The sequence below is a fragment of the Notolabrus celidotus genome, chromosome 10 (assembly GCF_009762535.1).
Source record: "Notolabrus celidotus isolate fNotCel1 chromosome 10, fNotCel1.pri, whole genome shotgun sequence".
NCBI classification, from domain to species: Eukaryota; Metazoa; Chordata; class Actinopteri; order Labriformes; family Labridae; genus Notolabrus; species Notolabrus celidotus.
The window spans coordinates 6,270,599-6,283,742 of record NC_048281.1 but is presented as its reverse complement, the minus strand read 5'-3'; the positions used below and the strand labels follow the sequence as shown (position 1 = coordinate 6,283,742).

Sequence of the window (13,144 nt, the reverse complement as noted above, 5' to 3'; positions counted from 1 at the left end):
TGTTTGTATAATGATTTTGTCTCGGTTTGTACTGTACAAGTATGAATAAATTCAAAAGACATGCTTAGTTAGACATATGCAAGACATTTGCTGTATCAAATGAGGGTTCCCTCCTGTATGGGATCTCTGTTTTCATCCTGTATTGTCAACAGGCACTTCAGCATTTCACTGAAGTGTCCTTGAAAGAGACAAACACAGAGCCTGTCAGCATAGAGGTTGCTCTTGAGTAGTGCATAGAGAATCATGCCTTGCAGAGCCATAACCCACCTACTTTGGTTGGGAAAATTGAGGCAATTATTATGTGAAGACTCAAATGACCAGTTCTTCAAGGTAGCTGTCAGTAACCTGAAGCCAAGTTCCTCTGTCGAGGATTTAGTACAAGGGGGTAAGATAGTTAAAATGCGAGCACTGAAACTTCAATCTTCTGTAAAGTGTAAAGAAGTCATGCTCACTAATGCCAACTGTTCTGAAGGCATTGTTTAACACTGATTGTACATACAGTCAGAAGACTTCCAGTGTGATAGATGCCATGCCAAGGAAAGTCTCCCAGATTTTGTGTAACCTGTAACTGTACCTGTCTTTCTGGTGACTGCAGCATGTAGTGCAAAGACGTACAGCTGCCTCCAGATGCCTCAGTTACTATGGCAACAGAACCTACGATGAACTTGAGCTAGTCGGTCATGAGATATTTAGCAGCTAGGGTTGAAATGGGATATGGTTCATCACAGCTGGTTACATAACCCACTGTTATATGAAAAGCAAATATATAATTTTTCTGTGGAAAGTGTACAGTGGATATCAAAAGTATAAAAAAACCCTGATAAAATGCCAGGTTTTGTGATGTAAAAAAACGAGACCGAGATAAATCATGTCAGAACCTTTTCCACCTTTAGTGTGACCTATAATGTGAACAATTCAATTGAATTTAAAAAAAAATATATTTTAGGGGGAAGAATAAAAACTAAAAAACTAAAATAATGTGGTTGCATAAGTGTACACACCCTTTAACTAACAATTGTTTTTAGCACCTTTTGATTTTATTACAGCACTCTGTTTTTATAGGAGTCTATTAGCATGTCACATCTTAATGTGGTGATATTTCCCCACTCTTCTTTACAAAAAAGCTCCAAATCCATCAGATAGTGAGGACATCTGTGCACAGCCCTCTTCAGACCACCCCACAGATATTCAGCTGGATTCAGGTCTGGACTCTGGCTGGGACATTCCAAAACTTTAATCTTCTTCTGGTGAAGTCATGCTTTTGTTGATTTGGATGTATGCTTTGGTTCTTGTTGAAAGGTAAAATTCCTCTCCATCTTCATCTTTCTAACGGAGGCCTGGAGGTTTTGTGTTAAACTGACTGTTTGTAACTGTTCATACTTCCCTCCACCTTGACTAAGGCCCTGGTTCCAGCTGAAGAAAAACAGGCCCAAGGCATGATGCTGCCCCCACCATGCTTCTCTGTGGGTCTGGTGTTCTTTATGTGATGTGCTGTGTTGTTTTTATGACAAACATACCTTTTCGAATTATGGCCAAAAAGTTCTACCTTGGTTTCATCAGACCATAAAACATTTGCCACATACTTTTGGGAGACTTCATGTGTTTTTGTAACATTTGGCCGGGCTTAGAAGTTTTTCTTCATAAGAAAAGACTTCCGTCTTGCCATCCTACCCCATTGCAGAAACATATAAAGAATAGGAGAGATGTTGTCACATGTAGTACACAGCCAGTACCAGTCAGAAATCCCTGCAGCTCCTTTAATGTTGCTGTAGGCCTCTTGGAAGCCTCCCTGACCAGTTTTCTTCTGGTCTTTTCATCAGTTTTGAAGGGATGTCCAGTTCTTGGTAGTGTCACTGTTGTACCACATTTTGTCCACTTGATGATGAGTGTCTTCACTGTGGTCCATTGTATATCTAATGCCTTGGAACATGTTTGTACCCTTCTCCTGACTGATACCTTTCAACAATGAGATCCCTCTGCTGCTTTGGAAGCTCTCTGTGGACCATGGCTTTTGCTGTAAGATGCAACTGAGGAAATGTCATGAAAAAGAACAGTTGATCTTTATTGGGATTAAAAAAAAAGATTGGGTCATAGAGGATTCACTCTGTACTCAATGGCCAAATGTTTCTCAGTGAACTGTGATGTGTGTAATGTTGAGGAGAATGTGGAACATGTGGTCATGGAGTGTAAAAAATATGGCGTACAGAGGAGAGGATTACATGGTGGAGTTTTTGGGCTGGAGCGGAGTTGGAGTTTGAAAGGAATTCTGGGGAGGAGTGATGGGATGGCTATAGGCCTCTTTTAGTTTATCTTTAAGAAACGGTTGCATTGTGTGATATAACTTATTTAGTTATTTATTTCATTCATTCATTCATTTTGATTAATTATTGTTGTTGTTTTGTATTTTTGGGGTTATTTCTTTGTATATTTTTGTTTTATTTATTATTATTATTGTTACTTAGTTGCTTAAATTTCTTTTATTGTTTGGTTATTTCTTTTCATGTTTGCATGATGTAGAGCAGGGGTGTCAAACATGCGGCCTGCAGGCCAAAACCGTTCCGCCAGAGGTTCCAATCCGGCCTGCGGAACGACTTTGCAGTGTGAAAAATTACAGAAAAGACATTAACTACAATTTTTCAATAAAAGTAACTACTATTTCAAATGTGTCCTCTGGGGGTTGCATCAAATCTAGTGCTGATGGAGCGCACCTGAACAGCACTTTTTTCCCGTGAGAAAATAGATGACTTGCTGTTTGCATAATCCAGTTGAGATTCATAAAGACTTTTTAGAGCACAAGATGATCACTAGCACTACACCCCTGCACACAACACTGTCCAGCAAGCAGACTGTTCATGCTGGAGCTGAGGGGTCCTTTATAGTCAACTTTACCTTCATTATTATAATCTATCTGTTCTGTTGCAGTAAACATTACACTCTGTGTCAGGTGAATGGGTAACCTGTGTGTTTGGTGTGTTGGCAGCAGGTTTCAGGGCTTAAAGAGTAAAATATTCAGCCCCACTATGAGACTCATCATGGCAAAAAATACAACAGCTGTTTTTCTAGAAAGATAGTTCATGAAATGTGAAAATGTTCAGAGTGTACTTGTACTTTTTTGCACTCAAAAAAAGGGAAACATTTTGAGTTGTCCTTCTCTATAGGTTATTATGTTGTGATTTTACTGATCCGGCCCACTTCAGATCAAGTTGGGCTGTGTGTTAGCTGAAGTACTAAACCCTGAAGTTAAACACTCCGGTGCAGTAGGTGGCGGTATGCACCTTTTTAAGTTGGTTGCGATCCGCCAGTAAATCGAGAGAGGAAGAAGAAGAAGAAGACTTCCTTAAGTGCAGTGATATTTGTGTGTTTTTAAAGGAGGCATGGCGGCAGAATTGTGGAACAGGATAAACATTCCCTTCCCCGGTGCCGTTTCTTCTGTCCGTATACATTTCAGCAGGACCACAGGTAAGAGGCATTTCTTCGAGCTGAATAAACTTTGTGTTAACTTGTTTTCTGTGAAACACTGCGCTGATGACACATGATGTATACCACGTGGGTATCCAGCCCCCGTGGTGTTGTTTGAATCGGTCGTTAAAGTAACAAAATGTGACTATTACTGTATTCAGACGCAAATGTGAAAAGCTTGCTGGCGGAAAACGAGAAGGTGCTTCTGCTGATCCGGAGTGAGATCCTTCAGACTGAGATCAGAGTCCTCTACGAGCTGCTGTACATCCTGAAGAACAGCCTCAGAGGAAACAGGACCTACAGAGGCATGCAACAGGTAGGAACTATAGTCAGCTATCAGGGTCAAAAAGCTGAACTACTCATGAACACTTGTAAGTATGCATTATTTCATCCATGTAACAGCTTTGCTCTTTGGTCTCAGGTGGAACAATGCGTCAACAGGCTGAAGAGGATGAATCTGGATGGTGCTCTTCAGGACCTAAAAGAACTATGTCCCAACAGATTTCAAAGGTAGGTGAGATTTGTGATGGTTCTGTGTGTTTCTGCTAGTTGTTTCAGCAGATCTAAGCAGTATCAAACATGGACATCATATTGCAGCCTGGGAAAGCAGGCATAACTTGCATACACTAAGTTAGACAAGTAAAGAACTGGTGGTTGATTGTGCTCCACATTGCTGATGCAGACCAGTGATGAGTATAATCAGCTTGGATACTAGTATTCCACTCCAGGTTAGTTCCTATTATTTATTATGTGTAGGGGTGTAACAGTACACACACATTTCGGTTCATTGCACAATATTGAAGCTTCGTTAAGGGGAGGAAAAAATGAACCCCCACCCCCCTTTTATAAGGAACTTAAAAAACTTTCACACACTGTCTAAAGTGCAGCATCGACGGTTCAGGCTTGCAGGCCTGCTCAGATTTCTTTTCTTTTTTCATTTTAAATGAAATATCATTTTTTAAAGCGTTTTTATCAAAAAATAATAAATTAAAACATATAGTCATGCAGAAACCCTCCAAGCACCGCACACAAACAGATTTTCCATTTGGTGATTAAATGTCCGAGGTCTATTTGCCACATAACGAGTAAATATCTATACTAGAATAGTCACGTGATTAAATACAAATGCAGAGTTTTTGGGGTATAGGTGCAGCCCAGCTGTCCTGCTGCTTTGCTGTATGTTGGTACCCCATGGGCATGGCTGACACACATAAACATATATTTTGCACACACACACACACAGGAGCATCAACGCCCCTGTTTACCGTTTTGAATGTCAAGCTATTCCGCTGAAACTGGGTTTTTGGGATTAAGACTTAACACATGATCACACACAACCAATGATCACAAGTAACCACTGTTTGAGTTCACAGCACTAAACTGATCATACAAACTCAGTATGTTTTGGTGTTTTGTACCGTTTAAGTACGCATTGCACCGGACTGAAGGCGCCATACCGAAACAGTTTGGTACGAATACATATACTTTTACTGCCCTAGTTATGTGTATACATACACTGTATTCAAATAGACAACATGAATATTCACTGACAGTGAAACCAGAATACTTAGAGCTTCCCAGCTGACTAGCTGCATGGTATGTCCTAAACGCTGCCTCTATCATGTTAGCAGATGGAACACTGAAAATATAAAATTAAAACAGACTTCAACTTTTAACCCAAAATGATTGATGATTGTGTCATCATTAAAGTTAGTCCTCGTCAAGATATTTTATGTCCAAGTGTAAAGGATTTTTTTTAATAGTTATTTAATTAAAAAAAAAAGATTGATTGTTTGCTTTGCTGACAAATGAGGGCTCCTGCATCATTCTGTACCCCTGTGAGGAGTTTGTTTTACCACTGTATAACCACTGACATTTTTTTAGCATCATTTTTATTTAATTTATTTTATTCTATCTTATTATATATATTTTTATACTTTATTTTTCTACTATTATCAGATTTTATTTTAACGATTTTATATCTCTGATTTTATTTTCTTAATTTGATCATGATGATTTTATTTATTGATTATTTTATATCACTTTCCTTGCTACTTTTTTTTGATTATTTCTTTGTAGTTATTTTTAATGCAACATGCCACTGCTGTGGGAAAGGTGTCAGATGAAGTGATTAACAGCAGGCTATATATAGATAAGTTAGTGATACAGTTGACTGTCAAAAGAAAGCTGTTACATTTTTCATTATAAAACACTTCCTACAAGTGCACAGGAAAAATAATCTGTAATTATCATCATTGCTTACTGTGATTTATTTTTGTGTTTAGAGGACTGAGCATCAAGTCTGGTGAGTGTGATCTTCCCAGTCAACCCATGCTGGAGTGGCTCTGTCTCAAAGTCCTGGGGGCTTCCCAGCTGATGAGCTGCACATTGAATCGCTGCAGTAGAGCTTTCTCGTATCCTTTTTAAGAGTGAAAAACATGACGTAATCTGACTTAAATTTTTGATTGTTTCATATTGATCTGTTTTATTATATTTTATTTTAAACTCTCTCAATCCCTTCTAGTTGTATCTATGTTTTCCTTAAGAGCTCTTCTCTTCAGACTCTCCAGACAGCAGATGAAATGGGAAGAGTTTGTTATCTTGAACGTTGTGATAACCAGCATGCTCAGTCGTCTCTGGTTAGTGTTCTTCCTGATTTCAACATTTAAAAAAGACAAACTTTGAATAGTATAAGTCAAACTGCTTAAAGATTGCATTTGTGTTTGTCTAGCAATAACTTCACCAGTCTCCCTCCCTCCTGCTTCATCAGGGTGATGTTCCGAGGAGTCCTCTGTTGCTTGTCCACTCTGTATCAGCAACTCTTAACACTCCTAAAAGTAGTAGCGGAAGCCCAGCCCATGCCCTTCCTCACAGACTTCTCCTTGCCGGCAGATGTGGCTCTCTTCCTGGATTCCTCTGCTGCCCTTTTACTCGCTAAGCAGTCAGCACATGGTGCAAAAGCCAAAGACCAGAAGAAGAAGTTATCTTCTGTAGTCAAAACACAGGGACAGAAGAAGAAGGTTAAAGAAGATCTGGGAGTAGCAATTGAAAGAGGTGTGAAGTTTTCATTGTTCTATATCCTGTACAAAACAAATGTATGAGTAAAAACCAGGTGTCAACCTCCGGTCTAAAAATATGAGTTCAATGCAGAAGTGCTAAAAACTGCTGTTAATCTAGGATCCGCTTGAGGCTGGCTCCGGAAGTACCGGAAACCACATACACACCAATTCAAAGAAGCCGATCTTTACAACAGAAATAAACTTGTTTACAGCCTGGTACAAAAAACGAGTGTAGTCTGGATAGCTCATTTCTCTATCGGCACACACTGTATGAGGGGTGAGTTTTTTTCTAACACAGCAATTTCGAAGATATTGAGATTACAAGTCTTCCAATGAGAGGCACAGCTGACTTGGTTGACAGGCAGGAACAATTAGCTTTTGGCTAGGAGGCTCAAAGCCCGCCTCTATACATCACAATTGCTCGACAGCAGCAATATGGCTGCCGCTGGTGATTGGCCTCAAAACAGTGCTTCAGAAACAGATGGGTGACATCATGGATACTACGTCCATATTTTATACAGTCTATGCTCGAGCTAACCTACAGCTGAAGTTATTAGCTAGCTTAAGTTGGAAAAATGGTACAACCAAACTATTGCCAGACACTGCTAAAATTCAATTGCAATTGCTGGGTTTCAACCATAGACTGTATAATAAATTGACGTAGTATCCGTGACGTCACCCATCTGTCTCTGAAGCGCTGTTTTGAAGCCAGTTGTCTGTGGCAGTCATATTGGGAGTGCTGAACACAACCAAACGTCCTTCGAGTTAGTGTGGCGTAAAGAGGTGGGCCTTTAGCCTTTTCGCTAACAGCTACAGGATCCCTGCCTGTCAATCAAGTCAGCCATGTCCTTATTTGGGCAAAACTTGTACGTTTAAAATCTTTAAAAATTTGCCACGTACAGTGTGTGCCGGTTGAGAAATTAGCTGATCAGACCTAAACCGTTTTTTTGAACCAGGCTGTAAACATGTTTATTTCTGCTGTAAAGATCGTCTTCTATGAATGGGTGTGTATCTGGTTTCCAGTGTTTCTGCAGCCTGCCTCAATTGAATGCTCCATGAACTGCAGTTTTTAGCTCTTCTGCACGGGCTTCATATTTTAAGTCCGGAGGTTGCAGCTTGGTTTCGACTTGTCGGTGGCAGTCGCTACGCACGTTTTTAACACAACTTGAGGAATGTTAATACTTTATACTCTACTGCTGGGATCAAGACCCACATTGATTAACACCACTGCTTAATACTCATATAAATAAGTGTTCAGCTAAAAAAAAAAAAGTGGTGTGGGGGTTTAGTTACTCTTTAAGGTGTTTTATTAGCTTCTATTAGTTACCATATAATTTTCACAGCAGCCTTAAATGATTTAATGATCATGCATTTTGACACATACATACCAACTAACATCATTTAAAAATGTTTTTCAGGTTCAGTTCCTGCCGCTGACATGAAGCCCTTTCTTAAAGTTTTTAATGACTTTACAAAGGTATGTTAGAAAATACATCAAATACTTATTAATAATTTCTTATTATTAGTTGCTGTCTAATTCTTCTGTTTTTTTATATTATTATTTTGGTCTCAAAGGATAAATCCTTCCAAACCAAAACACAAAATGCTGATAGGAAGAAGGAGTTCAAGAAACAGCTGATAGAGGCTACCACCATCTCAGACATGGAGACCTGTCTTGAAGAAATGATCCAATGGAGCAAATCCCAGAAGATGAAAAAGGAAAAATGCCTCTTAACTTTCCTGCGTTTAAAATGTCAAAGGATAAAATGCCTGGAGGCTGCAGGCTACAAGTAAGTGCATATAGATACACTTAGTGTCCACTTTATTAGGAGCAGCTGTGCTTTTCAGTACAACTCTGAATCACCTTTGCAAAGTTTCAAAAGTATATCAATGCTACGTTTTCATGGCTTTATTACATCATCTCTCCTCACCCCCAGTGTCCACAGAACGTCCAAGAGCTTCAGACAGGAAGCTTGTTGGGCTTTATCTCCTCAAGGTCCAATGCCAACGTCCTTCCGGTCTTCTGCTGCACTAAGGAAGAATGCTCACCTGAGAACTCACTTTCATTTGCTAAGGAGTCGATTTAAGTCTTCAGGGTTAAAAACGGGTGTGAAGGCGAAATTGATGAAGACGAAAACGAAGAGGACTGCGATGCCAGAGTCAGGGCGGTCAGGGGATAACAAGAATAACAGGACATCAAATGAGTTGACATCTCATACCACTGAACATGGCAGCCATAATGACATAGATGATATTGATGATATATTTGCCTCTGTTGGTTTGTGACACTTTGGAATCGGACCATTCAAAGACATGAGACACTGAATGCTGTTGAGCTTAGACTGCTACCAAAGAACTGTTGGATAAAAGGTGTAATACAAACTGTTGGGTGGACATCCTGGGAATCTTCGACAATATGCACACACTGTTTGACACCAAGCCTTAGTCTTTAAAAAAACAAAAACAATTCTGGTTATATTGAGAGACTGTTCCTCATGTAGTCCATCAATCAATCAGACTTTATTTGTACAGCACTTTTCATACAATGATATTGTAACACAAAGTGCTATAGGGGTAATAAAATACAATTTAAAAAAAACATCCCAACAACAATCCCAACTTAAGCCCCAACCCCAAAAACACCCCAAAATCCATATGCAAGGTTAAGAACATGAACAATGAACTGAGGAAACGCTGTCATGATATCCTAATGAGGAGACACAGGAGGTGAACTAAGATGTTAAAACTCAAGATGGGAAATTAAACTCACCAAAATAAAATAATTAAGATAATAAAACAATAAAAGATTAAATCAGTATAAAGAAACTAAGATGCTGCACTAAAAGTAAAATAGTAAAACAAAATCAAACCCTAAAGTGCTGAGAGGTAATCTGTAAAAATCACAAGATAAGATCTGATTAATAACTTACAGTATTTCTCAATTGCGTAAACATTTCTTGACATCCACCACGGTTTTCTCAACACTAGAAGCACAAAACCCAATTTTCAAACTACATTAACCAAACCTCTGACTCTTCCTGCAAAACCAAACAATGTTGTCAGATCAAACCCCAAGTCAATCAAAATTAAAAACAATACTGAGCAGTCATTACACACTACATCAAAACACTGAAAACACAATGCTCATACGTGCTGCACATCACAGGCCACATTCTCCCAGGCCAGGCAACTGGGGGAAATACCCTGGCGTGCCGGATCCGGGCTTATATTGGTTTCCTCGCATCACTAGCCACAAGTGTGATCAGTTTTGAGTGGTTGTGTTTAAGCTGTGACACCTGTGCTTCAAATCTGTTTCACTTTTGCTATCTGTGCTTACCATTATTCAACAAGTGCATCACAGTGCAACATGTGTTTTAGTGAGTGAGAATCTGTGTGTTGTGTCTAACAGGTGAAAAGTGCTTCTGGTTTAACCAAAAGAGTGATTGATTCAATACATGGGTTCAGGCTGCTAAGAATTTGGTTCAGACAATAGGATTTAGTGTTTTAGCGATTGAGAAATACTGTAATAAATAATGAAAAATCCACATTTTTAATGAAAAAATAAATACAAATTAAAACATAACTGAACAGAATACATATGTGTATAATATTTTAAAATAAGACAGTATATGATTTTAAAATTGACTCAAATTTGAACTAGATAGAAAATAAATAAACGGTATCCTCAGGGCAGCAATAAAGCAAAAAGATTGAAACAAATTAAGCTGTATTTCCTACTTCTCTTGATGCCTACTCCCACAATGACGAGAGGGTTGAAAACATTTTAAGTTATAAAAAATGATGTGTTGAAACTTTACAGTATGGTGACCATATCCAAGAATGTTAGTAATCTTCATTTTTTTATATACAATTTACAGACTTTCAAAGAAAGAATACTACATTTCAATTGTCACATTTATGCAATAAGAAAGATACACTTTTTAAAACAATGATCAACATTTGGCGATAACACACGAGTAGAACTGGTTTGAAAATGTGTTAAGGCCTAAATAAATATGTAATACCTATGTGATATTTAATTGATGTGATTGCATTATTATTTTATTTGGCGACAGGACTATACAAAATAAATATTTTACAGATCCAGCTTGTAAAAGGTGTGTGAAGTGTATACAGAGATGGAGTAACCGAACATCTCTGGCTCCATCTGCTGGAATAGATAAATGAATGCACCAAATTCATAGTTCCAGGCAGGCTGTTGATTCTCCTTCCAGAGTAAGGATTAATCTCTTCAAAATGACTTATTGTAAGTGCTATTATCAGAGGCAACTAGGAAAAGCAGAGACTTCAGTCTTCACTGGAACTGAATTTGTTCTGGCAAAGAGTTTTAGTGCTTTTAAGTGAGATAAGAAAACAACACAGATGTTCTGTGCAGCTAGCACATTAAGGGATATTTGCAGTAGCACAGCATGTTTATGGGGTTCTTAAAACTTTCCTTTTTGATAAAGCTTATAGTTAGAGTTGGCTGAGGCTTGGACGGGCTCATATTTATGCTGCTATAGGCTTAGACTACCGGGGGAACTGGACCATTGGGATCCTATCTCCCTCCTCCCCCATCACTTACTTTAACTCTCCCTGTCCCATTAAAGTTACTAACCATAGACCTTTCTGGAGTCCCAACAGCTACTACTACCACTACTAGTATCCTTCTCATCACTATCATCGCTTTCTCTCTCTTAATCTCCTCTATCCCTATTTCCAACCCCAACTTGGTCGAGGCAGATGTGTGTCTAACATGAGTCTGGTCTTGCTGGAGGTTTCTGCCTGTTAAAAAGAAGTTTTTCCTTGCTGCTGTAACTAGCTAAATACTGCCAGGTGCTCTGCTCATGGTGGATTAAGATGAGTTCAGACTGAGTGAGTCCTATCAGTAAGAGGGGACTAGATCTTATCCTGTCTTGATGTTGGGTCTTTGTTAATAATTTAGCATAGAGTGGTCTAGAACTGCTCTGTTTGTAAACGTGTCTTGAGATACATTTATTGTGATTTGGTGCTATACTAATAAAGACTGAATGATCGATTGTTGATTCTTCTCTCTCAATGAGACACTGACTAGATTGGCCCAGCATCAGCCCTGCAGTTTTATGTGTAATTTTGAAAATGTGTAAATTCTTTACTTTCTGGGTTTAATCTTAACCAGTTAAAATCAACCTTGTAGTGAGGAAAAGGTGCCGAGGAACAGGCTGGATGGCCTGCATTCTGCATACATGGCCGCTGTTAGCAATGGTGGGAAACGAAGCTCATCAAACTAAAATAAATTAATAATATAAAAAAAACACTCAAAGATTAAACCAGTGAAAGAAACTAAGATTCTACACTAAAAGTAAATACAGCAAAGTCAAACAAAACAAAAATTAAAATGTCAAGAGGTAACCTGTAAAAATCACAAGATAAGATCTGATTAATAACTAAATAAATGATGAAATAACACAATAAATAAACAAAAATAATACACTTAAAAAAATAACTGAATAAATAAATGATATACACTATATATGTCTATAATAATTTAAAATAAAACAATATATGACTTTAAAATGACTCAAATTTGAACTAGATAAAAAATAAATAAACTAAGATGGAGTAAGGCAGTTTAAAATGAGACATATATATTTACATATATAAGGGGCAGAGCTGCCTCTTTTTCTTAAGGAGGCTCAGATCCATAGATATCTGCAGAGAGATACTGCAGATGTTTTATCAGTCTGTGATGGCAAGTGTGTTATTCTATGCTGCAGTCTGCTGGGGAAGCAGTACAAAACACAAGGATGTGAGGTGACTGGACAAACTAGTGAAAAGAGCTGGCATTGTGATTGGAACCAGGTTGGACTCACTGGGACTGTGGTGGAGAGATGCACACATAAGAAGCTAGAGGCCATTCTAAATTACACAGATCATCCACTTCACAACTTCTTTGTGGACCAGAGAAACAGCAGCAGTGGACGGCTCATCTCTCTGTGCTGAGGTACAGAAAATCATTCATCCCTGCAGCTTCATAACTCTCTAGCCAACCTCTAGCCAACCTGACTTACTTGTTTTATGTCCATCCATCCATTATCTTGACCGCCTATCCCGTTAGGGGTCACATTAGGGGGGCTGGAGCCTATCCCAGCTGGCTTCGGGCGGAAGGCAGGCTCTGGACAGGTCGCCAACCTATCACAGGGCTAACACAGAGACAGACAACCATTCACACATACACTCACTCATATGGGCAATTTAGAGTGATCAATTAACCTGATAAGCATGTTTTTGGACTGTGGGAGGAAGCCAGAGTATCCGGAGAGAACCCACGGTGCATGCACGGGGAGAACATGCAAACTCCACACAGAAAGGCAACTGTGAACCAGGAACCTTCTGGCTGTGAGGCAACAGAGTTACCCAGTGTACCACCGTGCAGCCCATTTGTTTTATAATTTTATTTCCACCTTATGGATGAATAAAGTGCATTCTATCTTCTATCTTTTCTATCTATCAAAATAAATAATGAAATAATACACATTTAAAAAATAACTGAATAAATATTATACTATATGTCTATAATAATTTAAAATAAGACTATATATGACTTTAAAATTGACTAAAAATGTAACTACAGACAAAATAAATGT

At 38.6% G+C, this 13,144-nt stretch overlaps 1 protein-coding gene across 2 annotated transcripts; it reads left to right on the top strand.

Moving 5' to 3' along the window:
- Nucleotides 1–3,301: 3,301 nt before the first annotated feature.
- On the top strand, nt 3,302–9,246 carry nepro (nucleolus and neural progenitor protein). Of its 2 annotated transcripts, none has more exons than XM_034694059.1 (9): nt 3,302–3,459; nt 3,621–3,775; nt 3,881–3,969; nt 5,745–5,873; nt 6,021–6,098; nt 6,230–6,513; nt 7,937–7,995; nt 8,085–8,308; nt 8,456–9,246. In XM_034694059.1, the coding sequence occupies exons 1-9, from the start codon at nt 3,375–3,377 to the stop codon at nt 8,802–8,804; spliced, it is 1,452 nt and encodes a 483-aa protein (XP_034549950.1). In that variant the 5' UTR covers nt 3,302–3,374; the 3' UTR covers nt 8,805–9,246. The 2 variants fall into 2 exon arrangements, with proteins under 2 accessions (XP_034549950.1, XP_034549951.1); XM_034694060.1 differs by having other exon boundaries at nt 3,303–3,459; nt 8,094–8,308.
- The last annotated feature ends 3,898 nt before the right edge of the window (nt 9,247–13,144 follow it).